The 26,044-nt window shown below is 34.1% G+C and overlaps 2 protein-coding genes across 5 annotated transcripts in view; one reads left to right on the top strand and one right to left on the bottom strand.

Annotated features, from left to right (window-relative positions):
* Positions 1–1,892: 1,892 nt before the first annotated feature.
* On the top strand, positions 1,893–19,234 carry LOC127514358 (SAM pointed domain-containing Ets transcription factor). 2 transcript variants are annotated; one of them, XM_051897132.1, is made up of 6 exons: positions 1,893–2,149; positions 12,717–13,179; positions 15,349–15,546; positions 16,525–16,572; positions 17,473–17,607; positions 18,862–19,234. In XM_051897132.1, exons 2-6 carry the CDS (start codon positions 12,723–12,725, stop codon positions 19,038–19,040), a joined length of 1,017 nt encoding a protein of 338 aa, XP_051753092.1. In that variant the 5' UTR covers positions 1,893–2,149; positions 12,717–12,722; the 3' UTR covers positions 19,041–19,234. The 2 variants fall into 2 exon arrangements, with proteins under 2 accessions (XP_051753092.1, XP_051753093.1); XM_051897133.1 differs by lacking the exon at positions 1,893–2,149 and adding an exon at positions 12,134–12,619.
* Positions 19,235–22,790: 3,556 nt separating this feature from the next.
* The window catches only part of pacsin1b (protein kinase C and casein kinase substrate in neurons 1b), a 33,388-nt gene continuing 30,134 nt past the window's right edge, over positions 22,791–26,044 (bottom strand). For all 3 annotated transcript variants that reach the window (XM_051897825.1, XM_051897826.1, XM_051897827.1), the window contains 2 exons: positions 25,762–25,952; positions 22,791–24,395 (listed from right to left, as the gene is read on the bottom strand). In XM_051897825.1, the coding sequence (XP_051753785.1) occupies positions 24,286–24,395; positions 25,762–25,952 (301 nt within the window). In that variant the 3' untranslated portion in view covers positions 22,791–24,285. The remainder of the gene's footprint in view (positions 24,396–25,761; positions 25,953–26,044) is intronic.

Genomic DNA, 26,044 nt, shown 5'->3' with positions numbered 1-26,044 from the left:
GTTCTGACAAATGGCTCAACTGAACTTCATCGTAAACGGACACCTTTGGCGGTGACAGTAACCTTTCTGTCCATAAATGGTTATCTAGTGCATGAGAAAGTTGTTTCACAGTAAGACACTGAAAAGAGCACATCTTAAACCTGCGGTCTTTCTAACTGCCATGCAAATGAACCCCCTCTGGGAAATGTGCTAGACAAACAAAAATACAGAGAAGGAAACCTTTGTTTGGAGCAAGACATTCCACACGTTTCCCATTTCTTATCTGAGCAGCTGTCGCTTTTTATAGTCTGGAAATAAAATTGTTAAAGTGTTATAGATATCCAAGGATGATATTGTGCAGTATTTGGACTATAAGGATTCTGCGAGTGAAAGTAAAAGCACCCTTAAAACAAAATCGATTTACAATATTTATTTTATCTTGTTGCATCGGCAGATTTCTTTATTTTATTTTAATAAAAAAAGTTATTTTATTATTTTCAAACAGACATTTTTTTTGCAATGTAAAAAAGATACTGTCATTATCAGGCGTTTCTGAGGAAGTCTGTGTAATAGCATGTAAAATGATAATCTGATATACAATCTTTCTCTCACTTACCCTCTTTTATTTTCTATTATCAATAAAGACTGTATTAAGTGTGTGTGTGTGTGTGTGTGTGTGTGTGTGTGTGTGTGGTTTGTATTGGTGTGTCTGTTTAACTGTGCAAACATTGTGGCATGCTGCGTGCTTGCAGACGTTCATCAGCACATTGACGCAAGCACAAACTCTCACACTCTCAAATGCACAGAAATATACTTCAGAAATGCCTTGAATACAGTGAAATGTCTCTACCATAACATCTGCACACGTAGAAGAATATTAAAAGAAAAGAAGGGATTTCTATACATATGCATCTTAGTATCAGATTTGGGTCTCTTGTTTGGGTCTGTTTTGCCTCTGAGTTATTGGGTGAATGTCATGAAAACCAAGATTTATTCAGACACCTTGAACATTTCATTCATTAATACAGTTTATACACTATAGTTTTAAAAAATGGTAATAAAATATGACAAGATCTCAGAGTTAAACTGTGTCAGAAAAAAATAATCTTAATTATGTCAGATAACACTTAAGTAAAACATGGTCAGGTCAAAGTGTCTGAATAATTTTTGGTTCCAAATTTTTATCAATTTTACTGGTAGTCCACTGTATGAAGAATATGTGGGTATAATATGTCACAGTTTACTTTATTTTGCTATCCTCACTTACAGAAATGAACTATAGTGTCCCGCACCCACTAGTAAAAATATATCAAAAATATCAATTTTATTTTATTATTGTATTTTATTTTGGAGTGAAAAGTGACCGGGAAATGCTTTCATGACATTTTGCATGAGTTTTACTTTATTTTTTATTTATAATTTTATTTTATTTTTAACCACTTGGAACATATTTAATGCAAAATAAATAAATAAATAAATAAAAAATAAAAATAAGAAATAAAAATGTTTACAATTAGTTTTAAACATGAAAGTAAATTAAATTACTAGTATATATTTGCATTTATGTGCATATTTGATGTGCACATACAATAATTGACTGCAACTGAATTAAAAAAAACATAAAACAAGTAGGTCATCTTGCCATATTTGCCTCTGATGATCACGCATGATTTCTTATAACTATTGTCATTTAAGATTACAAAGCGGATGTCAGATATTTAATCAAGCAATTCCTCTGGAAACTGTCTCTTTCCTCCTCTGAAGGTGGGGGGTTAGTGGTCCACAACAACGGACAGGCATGTCAAACGCCTTCAGGCTGGGAATGGGGCTCTGAGACAATGTTTACACAGCTTAATAAGGCCTGTGTATAAAAGTGCCACGGGAGTCAATGAAGCAGGCATTCCTTCACTCACTCTTACTTGAAGTCTTGCGCACACCCACATCAGGTGCACTCACACACACAAACACACACACACACACTTTCCTGTCACTAGCAGTATTAGTCATTGAGGTTAGTAATGTGGCACTCCACAATTCCAGCCTGCCGCATTCCCTGTTGAGTCTGTAGGAGGCCTAGAATTAGTCCCACATTTGAGAAACAAGCGGAAACCAAAGGAAACAAGGAAAGGCCTTCCTGCTCGCACCTGCAACACTGTATTCAGCTGGACAGGTAAGTCTGCGCTGCTACCTCCTATCATCCCACTTCTAAGGGATATTACAGCTTACATGTATTTTATGTGTACTTAAGAAAGAAAAGCAACAGTTTGGACACATTTTAACTGATATTACCTTCTGCGTGAATGCTTGATTGCTTGTTACACATATATTGTGCCTATCAGTGTTTATAAAACTAAAATTATTTGAATGTAAAAATGGAAATTGCATGTGTTGGAGCAGAAAAGCATCATCGCACTAGTTCTTCTTTCACGATAGTGTTTAAAAGCATCCCAGGATGCACTTCATGAACGTCCAGAGTGAGAAGAAGCTCAAATTTGAGATTGTTTTCATTTGCGAGACATGTTTTGGTCACTACGTCATTCCCATATTTCTTTTTGTGTTGTTTCATAGTTGTCATGACTTAACTGTTGTTTTAAGACGTCATAATAGAGTGCAACAGTGCCCCCTTTTTCAGCGGAAGTATTCATTTTTCCCATAGGGACTTAAAAAAAGTCTCCGTTAAAGAGTTATAAGCCATGAACCAAGCCAATCGGCTACGAAGTGAATCACAACATTACAAATTTTGATTTGAAAATTGGACAAAAAGACAAGACCGTGAACTTAACGGTTTTACTGAGGGAAAGAACTACAATCCCATGAAGCATTGCGAACAGCTTTAAAAATGATGGAGAAATATAAAATTATTCTTTTACAACTGTTGATTATATATCTAAAAACAATATATTTACGTTTATTGCAAAATATGCATATATATATATATAAACCTTTAAGTATTTTGAGAGTGAATACCATGGGTTAACAACCTCGTAGATCACAGTAGGTCTGTCTTTAAAGGTTTATAAGTTAACGTTCAAAATCAATTTCCCTATGGAGAAATTTAATGGAGTTTTTACTTCCGTAACCCAACTGTTGCACTCTATAAAGAATGAGGAGCTGTGTCCAAATATTAGTGCAGCAAAACAAAAATGCATTTGTAAATGTGTCTATATCTCTAGGCAACCGAGCGATCAGCCTTATCACCAGCTCGTATCGTATTGCCTTTTATTAATAGAGGCCGATATGAATTCAGATGGTTCTGAATGCACCTGTTCTCAAGCTGACACAGTTCACCTGTTGTTCACATGCGATGTGCCTTCATTTAGAAAGATAAACGGGAACATGTCTCCAAAAATTAAAAGGTGTAAAGCTCTTGGGTCTTCAAATGTTACCTGGCTGGCCTCCAGAACACCACCAGCAAACCACAAATGACTGTTTTTTTCCCCTGAAGGGAAAAGTGCAAGTGACTCGTGTTCTGGCTGATGGCCAAATCCTTCAGAAGAAGAAAAGAGCTCAATTCCCAAAGGCAAATGTAAAGTTTCAATTGATTTCCATTGAGGCTAAGCACGGTATTGTGACTGAGCTCAAGTGTTACATTGTACTGAGTGACTAGAACTAAACTCTTTATGGAGTTGTGTCAAGTTGGCAATTTTTCCTTAAAGGAATAGTTTAAAAATCCCATGTTGTTCCAAACTTTTTTTGGAGCATCATGCTCTCTTAAAGTAAAGGTTCCTAAAGGGTATTTTTACAGTCATGCCAAAGAAGCATCGATGGTTCCATGAAGAACATCCATTTTGGTTTCCCAAAGAACCTTTCAGTGAACAGTTCTTAAAAGAACCATTTTTTTTTTCTTAGTTTAAAGAACATTTTAAAGACCTAAAGAACCTTTTTCCACTATAAAGAACCTTTTGTAGAAAGGAAAGGTTCAATGAATGCTAATAAAGGTTCTTCATGGAATCATTGATGCCAATAAAGAACCTTTATTTTTAAGAGTTTTTAAGTAAGTTAAAGTCAGAATATTATGGAAGCTTGTTTGCGCAATGAAATAAAAAAGGTAACTGCAACTTTTTTTCTCACAATTGCGAATTTATATCTCACAATTCTGACTTTTTTCCCCTTAGAATTTCGAGTTACAAACTCACAGTTGTGAGTTATAAAGTGAGAATTGCATGATATAAAGTTGGAATTGCGAGATATAAAGTCAGAATTATGAGTTATAAAGTCAGAATTGCAAGATATAGTCAGAATTGTGAGTTATAAAGTCAGAATTGAGAGATACAAAGTCAGAATTGTGAGTTATAAAGTCAGAAGTGTGAGTTATAAAGTCAGAATTGTGAGATATAAAGTCAGAAGTGTGAGTTATAAAGTCAGAAGTGTGAGTTATAAAGTCAGAATTGTGAGATATAAAGTCAGAAGTGTGAGTTATAAAGTCAGAAGTGTGAGTTATAAAGTCAGAATTGTGAGTTATAAAGTCAGAAGTGTGAGTTATAAAGTCAGAATTGTGAGATATAAAGTCAGAAGTGTGAGTTATAAAGTCAGAAGTGTGAGTTATAAAGTCAGAATTGTGAGTTATAAAGTCAGAAGTGTGAGTTATAAAGTCAGAATTGTGAGATATAAAGTCAGAATTGTGAGTTATAAAGTCAGAAGTGTGAGTTATAAAGTCAGAATTGTGAGTTATAAAGTCAGAATTGTGTGAGTTATAAAGTCAGAATTGTGAGATATAAAGTCAGAAGTGTGAGTTATAAAGTCAGAATTGTCAGATATAAAGTCAGAATTGTGAGATATAAAGTCAGAATTGTGAGATATAAAGTCAGAAGTGTGAGTTATAAAGTCAGAATTGTCAGATATAAAGTCAGAAGTGTGAGTTATAAAGTCAGAATTGTGAGTTATAAAGTCAGAATTGTGAGATATAAAGTCAGAAGTGTGAGTTATAAAGTCAGAATTGTCAGATATAAAGTCAGAATTGTGAGATATAAAGTCAGAATTGTGAGATATAAAGTCAGAAGTGTGAGTTATAAAGTCAGAATTGTCAGATATAAAGTCAGAATTGTGAGATATAAAGTCAGAATTGTGAGATATAAAGTCAGAAGTGTGAGTTATAAAGTCAGAATTGTGAGTTATAAAGTCAGAATTGTGAGATATAAAGTCAGAAGTGTGAGTTATAAAGTCAGAATTGTCAGATATAAAGTCAGAATTGTGAGATATAAAGTCAGAATTGTCAGATATAAAGTCAGAAGTGTGAGTTATAAAGTCAGAATTGTCAGATATAAAGTCAGAATTGTGAGATATAAAGTCAGAATTGTGAGATATAAAGTCAGAAGTGTGAGTTATAAAGTCAGAATTGTCAGATATAAAGTCAGAATTGTGAGATATAAAGTCAGAATTGTGAGATATAAAGTCAGAATTGTGAGATATAAAGTCAGAAGTGTGAGTTATAAAGTCAGAATTGTGAGACAAAGTCAGAATTGCGAGTTTATATTACGCAATTCTGACTATATATCACACAATTGTGAGTTTAAATCTCGCAATTGCAAGAAGAAAAGTCAGAATTGATAAAGATAAAAAGTCGCAATTACCTTTTTAATTTTTTTATTTAGTGGCAGAAACAAGCTTCCATAGAATGTAGTGCATGAACACCAAGTACTTTTTTGTGGCTTGACAGTAAAAATCACGGTTCATTTTCACTATATGGAAAACAGTATGAGTTAGGAACGAATTCCAAATTTTCATTTGCACGACATCTTTACAAATGAGATATTTGATTTCAATCTTTTGGTCCCAGTGTCACATGATGAGATTGACAAGTAGATAACCTAATCATCTGAGTCAACCTGGCACAGGTACATCACACCTGCTCTGGAGGTCGAGGAACATTAAATGTGATCTTGAGTCATTAAGAATTCCCCTCTATGATTTCACTTGGGCTTAAAGATCCCAGAATGGATCAGAGATACTTATCAAAGGCGGCTGTCAGCGGTTGAGTGACTTAATTTGCCAATTTGCATATAAACATGCTATGCCAGTTTTTGTTCAAACAGCTGGGAGTGCTGTGTTTGTAAAGAAATTACGGCAAAATTCAAAGTTTTTACAGTGTGAAAAGATAGATGACGGCCTTATAATGTCACTGAGAAATGCAACAAATTTGCATTTTAACTTCAAATCAGTGAAAGACAAGCTATAGCCCCTCTGATTTTTAAAACCATAATTTCCTTACTATTGCAGGCCAGTCATTTTGATCATTTGTCAAAATGTTTGTTACAATTGAATTAAAAAATTACAATTCATATTTAGGCTATTAATGAATCCCCCCAAGACTATCTGGACACTCAAGACATACTTGAAAATGTCTGAATGGCATTTCTTTAGATATATTTTGATATAACATGGTTTTGACAATTTGTTATCTAATGATATTCCAACAAATTTAAGTGTGTCCAAATACTTTACATGGATATGAGCTTTTGTAGGTAAGCGTTTTGACCTTGAAGAGTGTTTTTTAGAGATTCTGTTGATGGTTTTTAAGAATCAGCCAATCGTTGTACGACACATCACTGGAGCTCAGTCATATGCTGGGGGAGCTGCCGCACTAATTGCTTGTAATGATTACCAAATCTTTTATGTCCTTATGATGTGAACAAGCTGAATATTGCGCAGCTGTTGTTGAAACCCTGCAGTCGACGGAGCATTTCCTCCAGTAAGAGACGCTTACTATGAGCACGGCATGTACACAACCTAATAGACTCATTGAGCGGGGAGACTTGTTATTAATAGGTAATGTTTTGCTATTGAACTGTGCTGTGCTGGTTGCTATGCTGGGACAGAACAGGAATCATTATATATATATATATATATATATCAAACCAAAAAATTTTCAGACATTTTTGATATATTTTTACTAGTGGGTGCAGGACACTATAGTTCATTTATGTAAGGGAGGATAGCAAAATAAAGTAAACTGTGACATATTATACCCACAAATTCTTCATACAGTGGACTACCAGTAAAATTGATAAAAATTTGGAACCAAAAATTATTCAGACACTTTGACCTGACCATGTTTTGCTTAAAGGATTAGTTCACTTTCATATTAAAATTTCCTGATAATTTACTCACCCCCATGTCATCCAAGATGTCCATGTCCTTCTTTCTTCAGTCGAAAAGAAATTAAGGTCTAAGGAGGAATAAGGGTCTTATCTAGCGAAACGATCTGACATTTTCTAAAAAACAAAATTAAAATGTATATACTTTATAAATACAAATGATTGCCTCGCAAGTGCTTCCGCCAGACCGCCTTCCGTATTCTTCAAAAAGCTTACACTGTATGTCCTACACCTTCCCTATTCAAATTACATAATGAACGCGGCATCAGTTCCATTTTTCCCGTAAGGTGAATAGGGAAGGTGTAGGACAGCGTAATCTTTTTGAAGAATACGGAAGGCGTTCTGGCGGATGCACTTGCGAGGCGATCATTTGTGTTTATAAAGCATATACATTTTTATATTTTTTTAGAAAATGACCGATCATTCCTCTAGATAAGACCCTTATTCCTTGTCTGGTATCGTTTAAAGCCCTTTGAAGCTGCACTGAAACTGTAATTTTGACCTTCAACCGTTTGGAGGCCACTGAAGTCCACTATAAGGAGAATAATCCTGGAATGTTTTCATCAAAAACCTTAATTTCTTCTGAAGAAAGAAGGACATGGACATCTTGGATGACATGGGGGTGAGTAAATTATCAGGAAATTTTATTATATGAAAGTGAACTAATCCTTTAAGTGTTATCTGACATAATAATTAATTTTTTTCTGACACAGTTTAACTCTGAGATCTTGCCATATTTTATTACCATTTTTTTAAACTATAGTGAATAAACTGTATTCACTATAGTTTAAAAAATGGTAATAAAATATGAAAAATGTGTTTGCTGCCAGAAAATTAAGTTAAAGTAGCATTTTTCAACATATAAAGAATAAGAAATAAGAAACTATATTTTGAAAAAAGAAAATGATACCTATTTGAGGACTGTAATTAATTATAGTGAAAATGAATTTTTTTAACCTTTTTTTTTTTTTTTACCTATTTTCATTTATTTTATTTTCTGTGTTTTTTTTAAAGAAGTGCACTATCCATTAATGAATCACTATAAATAAAACCTGTTTTATTTATTGATTCTATTTATTTTTGCTTTTTTATTAAAACTTTTTTCCTCCCAAATTCTCAATACTGAACTATATATATATAGTAGGGAATTTACCTCTATTTATTATGATTTATTTATGTTTTTTAAAGTAGTGTACCATGCATAAATTAATCACTATAAATAAAGCACAAGTATAGTAATGTAACTGCTGGGAAGAGCCAGTCTTGTGTCTTCTGGTGTGAGACGCCGATAAATGGTGCGAATTACGGGTCAGGGGATGGGTTGACCCCCCCCCTAAAGAAGGCTTGATAGGTTATGCATTATGGGACGTGCATTTATTGCATTGATGAAGAACATAATGTGTTTAAAATGCATATACACAGTTCAGTTGAATGATAACATTTGCCCTCTTTAATGCTGTTAAACTGAATGTACGAAGCAAACTTTTTGTTGAAAATATCCACAATTTAACAACACTGAAACAGGAGCGCGAAAGTTGTATTCATTACTATAACAGTAGGTGTAATATATATATATATATATATAAAACCCCCTCATCTCTCTGACCCCCCTGAAGGCTATTGTGTAATTCGCACCCTGCTGATAAACAGTCGTTATTTAGCACTGAATGCTGCTGACCTGGCAAATGGAGCAGCTCTTAACCCTTCCAAAATGAATTTTCGAGTCTTTAACCAAACTCATTTAAGGATCAGTCACGGGTTTAATCCCGTGCCTGGGGAGTGTGTTTGCATCTCCTCACCGCTGCTTTTTCTCTGCTGGCCAGAGTCAATATGACTAAATGTGCCTGTCTAATGGGCTTATTGCAAGCTGTTGCGAGCAAGAGTGGACACTAGGTTACAGACTTGAAACTAAGCCGGCCGCAAAATCACGCTCCATCATTTTCTTCGGAGAAGAGAGGGAGGGGGATGTGAAAGCAGCAGGAGTTTGGAGATGAGAACAGGGATTCCAGGAAGGATAACTTCATTTCCTTTAGGGTTTACTCCAGGACAGCTTCAAAGACACGGTCCGGGGCCTCCGTTTGTCTTTGCATACGGAGAAGTGAAAAAGCGAGAGACAAATGGTTTGACCTCTGACCCTCTGCCATTCTATCGCTGTGTCCAACGTGACACATGCAGCAGCAGCGCAGTTTTGACAATTTTTACTATTTAAAATCTTGATAAATGAAACGCCTTCAAACTATTTTTGTTAAAACAATAATAATATGTCCTGGAATAAAGATCTGATCTAATAATATTTCAGATTAGAACTGAATTGAGCTGGATGATGACTTCACTGCTTTCTCCAGAGCTACTTTATAAACTCATTTCATAACGGATGAACTTTACACAGTCATTGAACCAAACTGAATCAACACTGAACTGACTTCAGCCGAACAATGACACTGTTGTCTTTTTAGAGCTGCTTTACAGCAGAATTAATCTCTGTTTGCATCATTGATCATTACTTTCCTGCTTATTACAGTAAAGCTGCTTTGAAACGATCTGTATTGCTATAGAACATGTCCATCTTATTTTTTATGAAAACAGATATACTTATTTTAGAAAGACTCAATTGTTTTCAATACTTGACATGATGTTAATGATGGCGAGTAGGTAAAAAAAGTATAAACTGTACACAAATAGCAGATGATTTCTAATTGAAGTATAAAATAAATAATAACAATCATTGGTAACACTTTACAGTAAGTTTCCATTAGTTAACATTATGAACTACATGTTATTCATGTTAATTACATTTACTACTACATTATTAAAATCAAAATTTGTATCTGTTGTACCAATATTATTATACAGTATAATGCACATGAGCTAAGCCAAACTAAGCTTTTTATTAATTAACATTAACAAAAAATGAATAAATACTGTAACAAACATATTGCTCATAATTAGTTGTTGTTAGTCAATGTTTTAACTAATGTTAATGGGACCTTACTGTAAAGTGTTACCCAAAAATATTGACAAAGTGGAATTCTGGAAAATCTGACTTTTAAAAACTTTAAAAAATGATTAAAACGTCAACTGAAAGACACAATAAAAGATTAAAGCCACTATAATCCATCCTTTAAAACTGATTGTTTTCATTTTATACCTCATTTCCTCTGCTATTGCTGGGTGTGGAGCAATCTCACAATTTTATGAATGACGGCAGTGGCGTGTCCAAACAAACGGAGGTTGTCCGAGAACATGTGGCAGATAGGGAATGTCCTGTAGACATACGCTCTAATGACAACTGATTACCTACAAATGCGTCTTATTCTCCATCTGTGCCGTGAACTTTAAATCAAACGATTATGGGCGCATATTTACTTATGGGATGAAGAGAGGAGGCTGTCCAACAAATACCCTCACAGGATCTATATAAGAAGCATTTATGGCAAGCAAACAGTGCAAGGAGGAAAATGGCAATGCAGGATGGATACAGAAATCAGAAATGTGGTTGCTGGAAGATTTTTTTTGTGGCGAAAAGGGGAAATGACACAGACTGGACCTGAACTCGCAGTATCCACATTAAAGGGAAAATTCCACTAAATGTTGAAAAAAATTTTTTTACTCACCCTCATGCCATTCCAAACCTGTATGACTCTTTCTCCTGCAAAACACAAAATCAAAAAAAAGAATGTTTGATTTTGAAATGATGACAGAATTTTTATTTTAAGGTGAACTATCTCTTTAAGAGCAGAGAAAATCCTCAGGTACACTTTAAGTTTGATGGTCCACTTTAAACTTCTACTAACTAACTTTGCAACTACATGTCATCTAATTCTCATTAGAGTATAGTAGACTGTTAGGGTTAAGTTTTAGCAGTCAGATTAGTAGTTGCAAAGTTACTTACAGTCAGTAGAATGTCTGTTAGTGGAGCATCAAAATAAAGTTGCAGATATTAAGCAAACAGTCTACTGATACCTAACCTTAACCTAAAATCTCATTGCAAAGTTATTTATAGTTAGTAGAATGTCTAAAGTGGACCATCAAAATAAAGTGTTGCCAAATCTTTATGCATACTTGAAAATACTTGTGAACCATCTGTACTTTTACAAATGCAACTATGACATTTAACATTTAGCATGTTTAAATTACAGTTGTACTCACTTGACCCGTGTCAGCACATTAAGTCACGCTTTGTTCGTTCCGACAGCACCTCACTGGCTGCCTGCAGTGTTCTTCATGTAATGTGGAGGCCCTCACAAGACCTTCATGATTCATGAAGTTCCTTGTTTCTGTCACTGGGAATATTTTACAGCTTTTTTGCATTCCTCAGAGTACAGGTTCTTAGATGCCCTAGGCCAGATTTTAATGTTACACAGCCTTTATTCAAAGAACAACATATATTTTTAGGAAAAATATATATATTTTTTCAGTGTATTAAGGACAAGCATCCACAACACTCATATTTTCTTCAGAAAATGTAAAAATGTAGTTTATATTAGTGTTATTTATATATTATTTATTAATTTTTGATTATTTTATTTTTAATATTTTAGCTTGTATTTGTATATTTCCAATTTTTTTAATTTCAGTTGAAGTTTTAGTAATTTTGTTATGTGCATTTGCTATTTTTATTAGTTTGTTTTTTTTAACATTTCTATTTAGTTTTAATTAATTTTTAATTTCAGTTTTTTCAGTCATTTTATACTTCAACTTAAACTTATTTGAGTTAGTTGCCTAAGTTCTTTAAGTTTAAGTTTTGCATTTACTATTTATATTCATATCTTATATAATCTTTTTTATTATTATCAATAGTTTTAATTATCCAGTCAACACTGGTTTATATATATATATATATATATATATATATATATATATATATATGTGTGTGTGTGTGTGTGAGACTGTAAATAAACTGATATATATATATATATGACTGCAAAAAAACGAAACAAATTTACTCAGTAAAATACTGTTTTCCATTGAAACAGTAATATACCATAAAAACAATGCATTCTGGGTAATATTTGTTGTTTTAAGAAAAGAGGCCTATAGGCTACTTTCTCAAAAACAACAAATAATATTACCCAGAATGCATTGTAATATACAGAAGTAATATACTGTAAAAACAATGTATTCTGGGTAATATTTGTCATTTTCGAGAGAGTAGCCTATAGGTTACTTTCTCGAAAACGTTTAATAATATTACCCAGAATGCATTGTGCATTGTGTCTTTTCCTCTTTGCAATTTGATTAAAAACTCATGCTGACACAGGAGACAGGAGAGCGGGGACGGCACCTTGAAAGCAGTCCTCCAAACCGCTGCTTTGCTTCAGTGTCACCCGTCATTCTGTACAAGTGACCCATGAGTAAGTGACTCAGTCAAATCCAGTTTGCTTCCCCCATGCTGCACTGACTTTCTTCATTCATTCCCATTCGTCCTGAAACCCTTAAAAACAGAAACAGCATCACCTAGACTCAGTGATTTCTTTGGATAGGATAGGTTGGTTGGCTATGGAACACCAAAACGCTCAAGACCCAGCAGTTTGCTGAGCGTTCTGGTATACGTCAGCTCTTTTACGCATTATAAACTGATAGTATTGGATAATATCGAGGTGTATGGTTTCATTTAAAGTTTCTTCTCTTTAACTTCTGCAGGAAACAATGGCCAGTCCAGTCCGAATCCAGACAGACAGCACTGTTCTTCAGCCACCACGCTCCACAGGCTTCACCGAGAGCTCGCTGGCCCTTCTCAAGCGAGAAGATGGCATAGTGCAGACTTCAGAGATGGTTGAACACAAACCCCGTCTTGACGGCTCGGACCGAGGCCATCCGGGACTCTATCTGTCCTGCTTCGATATGCTGTTCACCGAGGACGCCGCCTGGCTGGTCAGGGTGTCAGATTCGTCCACGTCTGCGGGTGGCGGGTCCAGACTGGAGCCGTGTCAGGAACCGGAGCAGTGCCCTGTGATCGACAGCCCCGGGCTGGGAGCCTCACCGCTGTCTCCCACCCTGGAAGAACAGGTGGAGGAGAGATCTTTAGAACAGGTGCAGAGTCTGGTAGTGGGAGAAGTTCTGAAGGACATTGAAACAGCTTGTAAACTTCTCAACATCACACCAGGTGAGATAATACAGACTTTTATGTTGGTTAATGAAGCTGCAGAATCATTCCAATAAAAAAAGAAAGAAATTATGTGTATATTATTATATTATAAGAACATATAAATATTGTTTAAATATTAAAATAATTTTTTATTAAATATATAAATAACAAAAAGAAATTATTAAAAATGAATACAATTATTAATAATTAATTAAATTAAATATTAATTAAAATTACTTTTAATATTTACATAATATTGATATGTTCTTTATATATATATATATATATATATAATTTAAATATTAAAATATTATTTTATTAATTAAAAATAAAGAAATATATATGTATTTTTTAAAAGAAAATAGAAATTGTGTTTAATATAATAAATTGTGTTTAAAATATATTTGTTATTAATTAAAAATTAAAAAAATATGTGTATTTTATATATATTTAATTAAATATTTATTAATTAAAATTAACAAATTTAATATTTAAATAACATTATTATGTTAAATAATATTAATATGTTCTTATATATAAAATTATATATACATTATATTATATAAATATTAATTCTTATATTCACTAAAAAATAAAGATATATGTTTTTTTTTTCAAAAGAAAATAGATTTTTTTTTAAATATTAAAATATATTTTTATTAATAAAAAATAAAGAAATATATGTGTATTTTTGAAAGAAAATATTTATATTATTTAGATTTTAAAAATAGAATAAAAGAAAAAGAAATATATAAAATATATAAATATCTTTTTGGTGCAACATTGGAAAATGTGTACAAAACTGTATTAATGTCTTGCTTTCAAAATTTTCACTCTACGCATTTAATGTGTTTAATGTTTATGTTAAATATGCCTTAACTTAAAGACGTTTAAGCGAGAGTACCATGTGGACAGTCACACATTTACACTGGTATAGTCAATTACATTCAGTTTACAGTTAGAAACAGGTGTGAACACGGAATTTAGATGAAATTACGATTCGATTCAGATTATGATTTTATGCATGTTGCAATAAAGCTGTTAAATAAAGCATCCAAGAAAAACATATGATACTCAGTTTCAAAAAGAAGTATACTGTAATTAAACAGATTAAACACAGAATGTGACTTTTTATGCATATTAACCCAATCATAAAATAGTACAGAAACAAATTAAGGTCTGATATTTATGCAAAAACTTAGACAAGATCTTAGACAGTAATCTCCCAAATTCAGATTATTAGATTCAGATTAGGGCCATATAGAATAAAGGGGTATTTTCAAGTAGAGCAGCTATATTAGTTATATTAATAACAAAGATATGATGAAGTTCACATATATTTATTTATATATAGTTATAAGTATATAGTATACAGGTATTAATATATTAAGGTAAAATATATATGCGAAATGTTTCAATTTCCAAATTTAGCAAACAACCTACGTATCGCCTAAAAATACTTCCACATGAAATACCGTAATACAGCTATGACGCATCTTATTCACAGGTGCGGCATTAAAACATAACATGCTGATATTTTCATGACACTTATTCAAATGAACAACACACCATTCATCACTCATGTTCAATGTGAGTGACAGGCAGCTCTGGGTTATGATTGAGCCGTGCAAACATTCATAATGAAACTGTTAGAAAAGGTCTTTGACTGAACCACCCCTGAAGGCAGCTGAAAGTATCTCCACCAGGATCTGCCTAATCCTCCGGAGTTTCACTAATGTGCTGAGAGCTTTGTTGCACTAACTTTCCTTAAGGACATTCAAACCCCTCCCGTATAACAATAATGAGAAAGCAAACAATCAAATAGGTCTTGCAGATATTGTTTTTTAATAGCGATGTATATTAAAAATAGCTTTTAATTGGCTTTAATTATCAGTGATATGTCATACTGCTATTGATTTATCCTTATTTTATGAATGCGCTCACGCAATTTGTGGTATCACTTAAAATTTTGCATCTTTATAAAGTCACACCACCTTGCGCAAACACCCATCCCCACTGTTTGCTCTTCTGAATGTCGCTTTCCTTCACTAACTCTCTTTAAGACGTTTCAAAACATTCTGGAGTCTGTCCAAACAGCTCTGAATCCCAACAGTGTGCTTTGTCAGAGGTGGTTGGGCGCTCCAGACCGATCATGAGTGACTTATCTGATCTGATTTGATCTTTCAGACCCGATGGAGTGGAATTGTGGGAACGTTCAGAAGTGGCTATTATGGACGGAGCATCTCTACAGGCTTCCGCAGGTGGGAAAGGCCTTCCAAGATCTGGATGGGAAAGATTTATGTTCCATGAGTGAGGAAGACTTCCGACAGCGTTCGCCACAGTGCAGTGAAACGTTACACGCACATCTGGATATATGGAAATCAGGTGAAATATTCGGATCAGTATGCGTGTACTAAGTCAACGATGAAGTACTGCATGCAAAGAACTGTTTGAATTCAGGGTTGTGAAAATTCAGAATGCGAAAATTCACTCCCTTTCGATTCGTCTATGTGAATTTGAATAAAATTGTCCCTACAGGAAGTTGAATTGGAATTTGAATGGCAGGAAGTGAAACTTTCTACACTATAATATTGAAACACAATACAGTGACAGTGTTGTTACTGTTAACTAAAACTGTTCAATTTCATTAAATTAAAAAAAAAGCTAAAATAAAAAATGTTTTAAAACATTAACATGAACTAAGAATACTTCTACAGCATTTATTAATGTTAGCTAATATTAATTTCATCATTTACTAATACATTATTAAAGTCAAAAGTTGTATTTGTTAACATTAGTTAATGCACTGTGAACTAACATGAACAAACTATGAATCAAACTAGAATCACTGTATTTGTATTAACTAACATTAACAAAGATTAATACTGTAACAAATGTATTGCTCATTGTTAGTTCATGTTACCTAATACATTAACTAATGTTAACAAATGAACCTTATTGTAAAGCGTTACCGAAAAAATAAAAGGAAGTTAAAGATGTTAATAATAATAATGTTAATCATTTTGACTAATAATACATATTTATTCGCTTATATGTAGAATCCATTTTAAGACCCATTTCTTTAAGTTACAAAATACTGTCAAAACAATTAACATAGTTTATTAATGTAACATATTTACAGGTAACTCGTAATGAAAAATGACTATTTATCATTAAAAACCACTTGTAGCAGCTTTCTTTCCATTCCATTTTAATTCCACTTGCTTATATTCACATTTACATCTAAGTTTGCATCCTGTTTGAAACTGTATTTTAAATTCAGAAATTGTATTGTATGAGGCATCTTGGATGCTTGCATGTGTGTGTATTCATGCTGTATTTCTCGCTTCTTTTTGAATTCAGCTGCCTGGATGAAGGAAAGATGTACAGGTGGAGAGACCAGGATGAGAGGTACGTCACAGTAAACTACACAGATGATACTAAGTACAGAAAAATACCATGGCATTCACTTACAAATCTACAATGGACAGACCGGAAAAGGACAGCAGAGAGTTGTCATTGCCATGTAATGATTAATCTGTCCAGATCAGATCATCAATAGACATTTTCAATACAGAATTTTCACTGCAAGTTAAATTGCACTACTTTTACAAATACTCTAGCAATATCAAGGTACTGATGCTGCTTACAATATTCACATACCATGTTATTTCCATGGCAGTGTTGTTATTTTTAACTAAAACTCAGGGCACGTTTACACTACAACCATGTACTAAAAATGGAAAAGTTTTTCCTTTTCACGTACAGACGACAACAATGTCAAAATCAAACTCGATCCCTGTTCACACGGATCTGCGAAAACGACTAAAAAAGCTGTATTCTACTGCCAGGCCAGTAGATGGCGATGTCACTTTGTAAAGAAACACTACGTGCCTATAGACTTAACATGTAATACACGTGCATGACATCACCGTTTTCACAAATTCACGTTTTTGTAGTTTACACGGAGACGATAATGTATTGTTTACAAAAACTTGCTTGGCAAAATCACAGTTCACCAAGTACAACATATGCCTGGATCAACGTCTTTGTTGATCCTCGAACATTCCAATCAACCAATCAGATTTGAGGGACAAGTTTTGGTCAAATTTAGACTTACAACCAAGGTTAGGTGCTTCTGCATCAGTGTTATTCACCTATCATTTCTATCCGATATTACGGATAAGTTATGGGTAGGGATAGGTTTAGGGGTAAGGATAGGATTAGGACTACATTTTTCAAAACAATCAAAATGGAACGTCTTACTTGGCAAACTCCCGGTGACCACGTCTGTGTGTGTGTTTCTCACAGAAGGTGAAGAGCTGTGGTCAGAAGCAGATTCGTCTTGTTCTGGTCAGCCGATCCACCTGTGGCAGTTCCTCAGAGAACTTCTCCTCAAACCTCACAATTACGGACGATGCATCCGCTGGCTGAATAAAGACAAAGGTGAGGACATTACTCAGGCAGCTCTTAATGGCCAAAGAATAATGGTCAGTCTTGGATGCTGATGATGGGTCAGTAAAAAGGGACTTTTTGAATGGTTACCACAATGCTTTAAACCATGGTACTATTTTCAAGAATACCATGCTACAGTCTTAAAATTAAAGATTCTTAAAGGAATAGTTCACCCAAAAATGAAAATTATCCAATAATTTACTCATGCCATCCTAGGTGTATATGACTATCTTCTTTCATATGAACACAATCAGAGATATATTTAAAAATATCCTGGCTCTTCCAAGCTTTATTATGGGAGTGAACAGAAGGCGTGTTTTGAAGCCCAAAATAAATGCATCCATCCATTATAAATATAATCCATACGGCTCCAGGGGGTTAGTAAAGGCCTTCTGAAGAGAAGCGATGGGTTTTTGCTAAGAAAAAATATCCATATTTAAAACTTTATAAAGTAAAATAACTAGCTTCCGGCAGACGACCGTACACATACTGCACAAGTCAACTTGTGCCACAAAAGTTAACTCCCTTTCTCTTTAAAAATGATCGTTTTAGACTTCTAATTCCTGACCAGTGTTTTGTTTTGCTCTATCCTCTGCGCTTCCGCGTTTGTCATTACGTCATGCGTCGGGTCAGAGGTCACTCTTCCGCCGCAAATCGATGCGTATGGCCGTCTGCCGGAAGCTAGTTATTTTGATTTATGAAGTTTTAAATATGGATATTTTTGTCTTACAAAAACCCATCGTTTCGTTTCAGAAGGCCTTTACTAACCCCCTGGAGCCGTATGGATTATTTTTTATGATGGATGGATGCACTTTTTGGGCTTCAAAACAAGCCCCCCGTTAACTACCATTATAAAGCTTAGAAGAGCCAGGATATTTTTAAATATATCTCTGATTGTGTTCGTCTGAGAGAAGATAGTCATATACACCTAGGATGGCTTAAGGGGGAGTAAATCATGGAATAATTTTCATTTTTGGGTGAACTATCCCTTTATTTGGCATCAATAGTTTCATGAAGAACCTTTAACATCCAATGAATCTTTTCACTGCACAAAACATTCAGAAGTGTTCTTCACACTAAGAAGAAATGGAACTGCTCACTGTAAGGCTATTTGAAGAAACCCGAACTGTTTCTTGTATAGCATCACCGCAAAAACTTTTGAAACTTTTATTTTTAATACTACTATTTGGTTTGTTAGTTAAGTTACTTACCTAATGCCATTCTTTTGGATCTGTGTCTTCACAGGGATCTTCAAAATCGAAGATTCTGCTCACGTGGCACGTCTCTGGGGTTTGAGGAAGAACCGTCCGGCTATGAACTATGATAAACTCAGCCGCTCTATTCGGCAGTACTATAAAAAGGGCATCATCCGGAAGCCAGATGTCTCTCAAAGACTCGTCTATCAGTTTGTCCATCCAGTATAAGAGAGATAGTGAACTCAGAACTTTATGAACTGACAAACCCTCCTACACATTTCTTGCTTTATTTTGGAGACTATTTCTGGGTTTCGCACACCAGCGAAACCAAGAAAAATGTAAGGAAGTTAAATCTTTTTCTAAGTATAAAATAGAATTGTGCTTGGAAACGTCCAATATAAACTTGCACTCTTTTAAAAACACTTGTGTGTCTGTTTAACATTTTAAATGTACCATTAAAGCGAGAAACTAGAGGTGAACTAATAGATAATTAATGACAGTACAGTTTTCTGAAATGTTTTGTTTATGCAATATGCAAATGATGCATTATCTAATGAAATATGCACTAATTTGCATAAATTTCCAGAACAAAAACCTGTACATTGGAGAAAGCCATGGCTCAAAAATGGTTGTTTGATTTTGTTGACATATTAGAGTTAAAGGTTTTTACAAAGGGTTTTTTGGATCTCTTTTTATCAATCCATAAATCAGGAAAAACTGTCAACAGCCAGAAAAATAAAGTCACCATGTTTTTAGGAATACAATGTCATATAAATCAAGCAAATGATATATGAACAAACTAGAGATGCACCGATGCTAAATTTCTCCACCGATAGCCGATTATTCAGAGTGATATCTGTCGATAACGATACCGATAGTTTGGGGGTTCTGCCTTTTATAGCCTACCTTCTTTTAAGTTAATGATAATTTCATTATAATTAATAATTAATAATTATATTTTGAAAGAAATGCAAATAAAAACTTTATTCTCTCCATTTCATCAACTTGTTTCAGAGTAACTGGTATAATTATAAACAAACACATTATTTATATTTCTTCCTGAATGTTATTAATTGGTTTCAAACTGGTTTCTTAGCATTTTCTTTACACAAAGTACAAATTCAGTGCATTTTCCTGTCCTTTTTTGATTGAAAGGATATATCGGCCCTGACTATCAGCTGTTTTTAAACTATCGGTCGATAACCGATAATGTGAAAATTTGCTTTTATCGGCCGATTATTGCCTGATATATCGGTGCATCTCTACAACAAACCCCTCTGTAAAAATCTTTAGAATATAGATAGGAATAAAACTGTAAACTTTGGAGTATGTAAGTGATACTAAAGTAAAGATTTCTATGGAAGCTTGTTTCCGCTACTGAATAAAAAATTAAAAAGCTAATTGCGAAATTTTTGTTCTACATCTCACAATTCAGACTTTGGTGACACTTTAGTTTAGGGTCCAATTCTCACTATTAACTAGTTCCGTATCAGCATGCATATTACTAGGATATTGGCTGTTTATTAGTACTTATAAAGCACATATTAATGTCTTATTCTTCATGACCATATTCTACATCCCTTAAAGGGATAGTTCACCCAAAAACGAAAATTCTGTCATCATTTACTGCCCTCGAGTTGTTCCAAACCTGTATAAATTTAAATACACAAAGGAAGATATTCGGAAGAACGTTTGTAGCCAAGCAGATCTCGCCCCCCATTGACTACCATAGTATGTTTTTTCCCACTATGGTAGTCAATGGGGGGCGAGATCTGCTTGGTTACAAACGTTCTTCCGAATATCTTCCTTTGTGTACAGCAGAACAAAGAAATTTATACAGGTTTGAAACGACTTGAAGGGGAGTAAATGATGACAGAATTTTCATTTTTGGGTGAACTATCCCTTTAATCCTACCCAATAGCCTACCTAAACTTAACGACTACCTTACTAACTATTATTAAGCAGTAATTAAGAGTTTATTAAGGCAAAAGTCGTAGTTAACAGTGAGAATATGACCCTAAACTAAAGTTTTTCCTCAGAACTGCGTGATATAAACTCGCAATTGCGAGTTATAAAGTAAAAATTGCAAGATAGAAACGCGCGATTATTACTTTTTCCTCAAAATTGCCTGTTTATAGACCTTATTCGCCAGAGAAACAAGTGCGCCGCCATCTTTATAATATTGTCTTTGAACTTCCGTTTTTGCGGTAGCTCTGTATATAGTATTGCTGTCAAAGAATAACTAACTGGTGGAGTAAATTTACTTGTAGAGTTAACAAAAGTTATTATGAGCATTGTATGTTTAAAGCAGATGTCTTAACAAATGTCAGTAGACCGGGAAGATTTTAAAACGATCAGTTCATTCATAAATACATAAGATCGCTGTGGAAATACAAACCGGAAGTCAAAAGAAAACGAGCGAAGCGCTGAAAAGGGGCGGAGCTACATAAGGTCTATATTGCGCAATTCTGACTTTATAACACGCAATTGGGAGTTTAGATATAAACTCCCAATTACGAGACAAAAGTCATAATTGCTAGATTAAAAAATCGCAATTATCTTTAAAAATTTTCTACTAGTACGTGGCCTAAACAAGCTTCCGTAGATTTCTGAGGAGAAAAAAACTCAGCCTTTGTTTTGTAATTGAAATCTACATATAAAATAAACACTTAAATGTGTATTCTGAATGTTTTCTTTCCACTAGTCTGAAAGAAAACATGTTATGTAAGCAAAACAGCCCAACATCTCAAAATTGACCTGTGCTTTTGCCTGTAATGTCTTGCCTCAAACGTGGTATCAGCTCTGCACTGCTACTTCCTGTTACTTCAAGAATAAATGATGATGTTTAGCACTAATATTAAAATAAGAGAGATTTAGTAGCCTATATTCTTTAAAGTATGTTACAGGTTACTCGCAAGGTCTGCCTGTGAATCACCGTGTGAATCTGCCAGCGTGTCTCTAAGCAAACCTTCATTTCCCTGCCCATGATTTGCAGTGGAAAGGCCACGAGTTCGCGTTAATCTCTGCCTGCCACCCAACAAACATCCCCTTTTTTCTGGTTTCTGATTAATTGCACTGCAAACCTTTCAAGTCTGTCCATGTGAACTTTCTCCACTTTCTTCAATAATCGGCCAGCTTTGTACACACCTCCGTGATCGCGTCAGGCTTTATACTGATGCAAACGAGGGCTTACCGACGGCCCGCGTATTTTCTTATACCGCATGTGTCACGTGTGCTGTAACGGTTAATTGACACACGTTTAAGTCAGGAAGTCCGAGTTTGAGAGAGAAAGTCATTTTGAGCCCGAGGGAGGTTTGGTTTCTATTGTGGCTTTTGTATTTTTGTAAATCTCTATTGTGAACTCTAATCTCGAAGAGTCATTAGATAACAGTTGTTACGAAATATTATCCGTACTGTTATAACTATATCAGAGCTGAAAAGCAATTTTTCATGTACATTCAGTTGTTTTTTCCTCATGAATTTTGCCTCAGCTTCTTTATTAAATATTCCTTTTTCATTTGGCTGTCTCCTGTATATTTCACTTGTTCTTTTGTAAGTGTTTAATCATAATTTTATCATTATAGAATTGAATACTTAACATGTACCATGATATTTTTAATTTGTTTTCTAAAAGGGTACGGGTGAATCTCACAAAAAAAAAAAAAAAAAAAAAATGGCCACAAACACATTCTCTTTACCAAAATGCATCCATATATTTTACTTTTAATATTTTTTCCCCTTTCAGATGCAAATTAAACAAAACAAAAAAAAAGAATATTTTTATTAAAATTTTATTCTAATACTTTTTTTTTTATTATTATTATAATTTTTATGTAAGAAATAGTAATGAAAAAAATCTCAAAATCTTAATTATTACTGCTTTTTATCTACTGATTTTGGGGTGAAATATGATCGATTTACTAGATATTATTGGGCACTTTAAACAGTATAGTAAAGGTATTCTGCAATGCTGACCTCTAGTGGTGACCCAAAGCTTTGTAATAATTTTTATTGTGAACTTGATTGGAACAGTTACTACACTGACATGAAGAGTAGAACACATCAGCCCAGTCTAAACATACAGTATATACACACACACACATCACCTCCTCCATCCTGCTCTTAAAGACATAATCCATTACAGCTGAGCCCGAGTGAGCTCCCACACTAAAAACAACGCTACAGTGTTAAAAACAAATGACAAATTAAATTATTGTTGTGCTACATAAGTTATGGATCGCATGTTAAAAGACATTTCCATTTACATAAAGAGACAAAAAGGCAAAAGAAATACTTAAAAGCATTTGAACATACTTTTCAATAGCATGTGCCCAGATATCACTGTGAACCACACAGTTCAATGGTCATGAAATCATAACTAATTATTTTTTTTATAATGATTTAATAAAAAAAAAAATAAAAAAAAAGTAAAAAAAAAAAAAAAAATATATATATATATATATAATGCACTAGATAAACTAAACTTCTTTTTCTTTTAGAATTTCAGTTCTGATTCATTCTGGATTTATTCCAAATTAAGACAAAAATTCCATTAGCAATCCTTTAGAATCAGGATATTTAAAAAAAAAAAAAAAAGTTTCACTCCTCTTTAAAGTAAAAGCTTACAATTTGTTCACAGGCTCTTTGCAGGTTCTAAAAATGGCTGGAAAAACTAAAGATTAAAAAAAATGAGAAGAAAAACATGGAAATGTGCATTTAATGTGTTTTGAGGCATAATTTGCACTTAGATGAAAAAAAAAAAAAAAAAGGACAAAAATCCTGACGCATCTCGCATTAAAGCCAACATGTATTCAAAACTGACCCTATTTACTTTGTTAACACATATTTCTGGTCTTGTACACAATTTATCAAGAATAATACGTTTTAAAATGCTCCACCTCTACATTCTCTCTCCTTGTTGAATGATGTCACCAAACCCTTTAAATTTTAAACCCCTCCCCTTCAATCCATTATGGTAACGCCCACTTTTCATAATCCAATTAGCATTAAATCAAGCCCCGCCCTAAATTTGTTCTTATTGAATATGTTGTTATTTCACACATAAATACGTCAGATTATGTAAGCGAAATGCTGTTTCAAGTTCACTAGGTTCAACACAGAACACTTCACTTCAAAATAAAGTCTAGTGTACATATTGCATAGCCGATTCTTGCTATGCTAGGCTTCATGGACGTCAGTACATTAATATTGTTACAGGAGACCATACGCAAACACATGTCAGCAGCACAATAACTCATACTGAACATGGCTATATAGACGCACAGAATCATTCCCTGCTCTCGCTGGGATTCGATATGTGTTTTGGATGCTGTAGGTTTTCGTTACGGTATTAAAGAAATGCTAAGTAAAGCTTTTCAGCAAGTCAATCAGGCAAGGAAATAGTTTCTCCGGAATCTCGCATTCGAGCAGTGTGGGGTAAAGTCTTTAAGGCCTTCTTCACCGCATGAGGCAACTAAATGGTCTCCACATAGTTAGCCGGGTACAAGCCTAGCCGACCGCTGTCCAACCGGCCTTTGCACCAACCCTGCTCGTCCTCATCTTCCAGTTTGGTCAGCTCATCTCCTGGGAAAACATGTTGATCAACAGTTAATACGAGCTGATAAAATGCTAAAGTATGCACTTTTAAAGATGCAAGTCGCATCATTAAATATGTTCCAGTAGCGTAATAAGTTTTAAACTCAATATTTAATGTCCATTTATTTATCTGTTTGGTAAGCGAACAGTGAAATGGCCATTATAATAAACAGCTAAATGTACTTTATCCTTACATATTCAATACTCACTATCTGAATATTCGAAATCAACATTGTTAGAACGTTTAAACAACATTCTATTCACAGTAAGAAAACAGGTACAGTTTAAGATTCTCACAACCGAAATGAAACGCAGGGCTCGACAACTCGAGGGCTCGAAAGTGGATTTTTTTTGAAAGGGCCAGCGAAAGAGGATTTTCCTTGCCCGACCGGCTAAGTAGTCTGATTAAAATGAAAAATAAAAAAATAACCTGGGAAGCACCGAAACTTCAGACACCAAAAAATTCTCAGACGAGAATGATTTCTGTTTTTTTCCTCACAATTGCGTGATATAAAGTCAGAATTGCGTGATATAAAGTCAGAATTGCGTGTTATAAAGTCAGAATTGCGTGTTATAAAGTCAGAATTGCGAGATATGAAGTCAGAATTGCGTGTTTTCTCACAATTCTGACTTTATATCAAGCAATTCTGAGAAAAAAAAGTCAGAATTGTGAGATAAAAAGTCGCAATTACCTTTTTTATTTTTTGTTTCATGACGGAAACAAGCTTCCATAAATAATGGATAATGTATTTACTGTAACAAGGTCATCGATTTACTTGTCCAAAGGACAAAAACATAACAAGGCTTAATGTCGAGCCCTGGAATGTTTGAAAAACATTTTTAAAACATAAATTGTAGGCTATAGCAGAGCCATAACCACCATATGATATACACTACTGCTCAAAACTTTTTTTTTCCTGAAAAAAAAAAAAAAATGCTTTTATTCAGCAAGGATGCATTACATTGATCAAAAGTGCCAGTAAAGACATTTATAATGTTACAAAAGATTTCTATTTCAAATAAATGCTGTTCTTTTGAACTTTCAATTAATCAAAGAATCCTGAAAATAATGTATCATGGTTTCCACTAAAATATGAAGCAGCACAACTGTTTTCAACATTGATAATAATCAGAAATGTTTCTTGAGCAGCAAATCAGCATATTAGAGTGATTTCTGAAGGATCATGTGACAGTATTTGCATCACAGGAATACATCACATGTTCTATTTAAATATATTTTAAAATAATTATTTTAAATTACAATATTTCACAATATTCCTGTTTTTTGATCAAAGAAATGCAGCCTTGTGAACATAAAAACTTCTCTCAAAAACATCTGTCATGTGATTCTCACCAGCTTTAAACGTGAGCTCGTCTTGTTCTTGGCCGTCGTAGTCATACAGCGCTTTCACTCGCACTCCTTTACTCTCCTCATCGAATGGATTTTCACCACCGTTAGATTCACTGGCTGGTCGGGCGGCAGGCGGCTGCTCGTCATCAGACCACTCGGCAGAACGCTGCTGGTTCTTCTCGTAACTGCTTACGCTGAACACGACAACCAGATGGGAGAAGCGCAGGTTAATTTCTCCAGAGATTAGGGTTAGCAACAATGGTGAACATTCACAAACAGCACAGTG

This window comes from Ctenopharyngodon idella, chromosome 6, assembly GCF_019924925.1.
Source record: "Ctenopharyngodon idella isolate HZGC_01 chromosome 6, HZGC01, whole genome shotgun sequence".
NCBI classification, from domain to species: Eukaryota; Metazoa; Chordata; class Actinopteri; order Cypriniformes; family Xenocyprididae; genus Ctenopharyngodon; species Ctenopharyngodon idella.
Note: the sequence above shows the minus strand (reverse complement) of the source record. Positions and strands in the feature narration are given on the sequence as shown.

Bases quoted from the DNA above. Each gene is read 5' to 3' on its own strand.
- LOC127514358 (XM_051897132.1), top strand. From the start codon at position 12,723: ATGGCCAGTCCAGTCCGAATCCAGACAGACAGCACTGTTCTTCAGCCA. The intron at 15,547-16,524 runs GTGAAATATTCG...TTTTGAATTCAG, and splicing joins TCTGGATATATGGAAATCAG to CTGCCTGGATGAAGGAAAGA. The intron at 16,573-17,472 runs GTACGTCACAGT...TGTTTCTCACAG, and splicing joins TGGAGAGACCAGGATGAGAG to AAGGTGAAGAGCTGTGGTCA.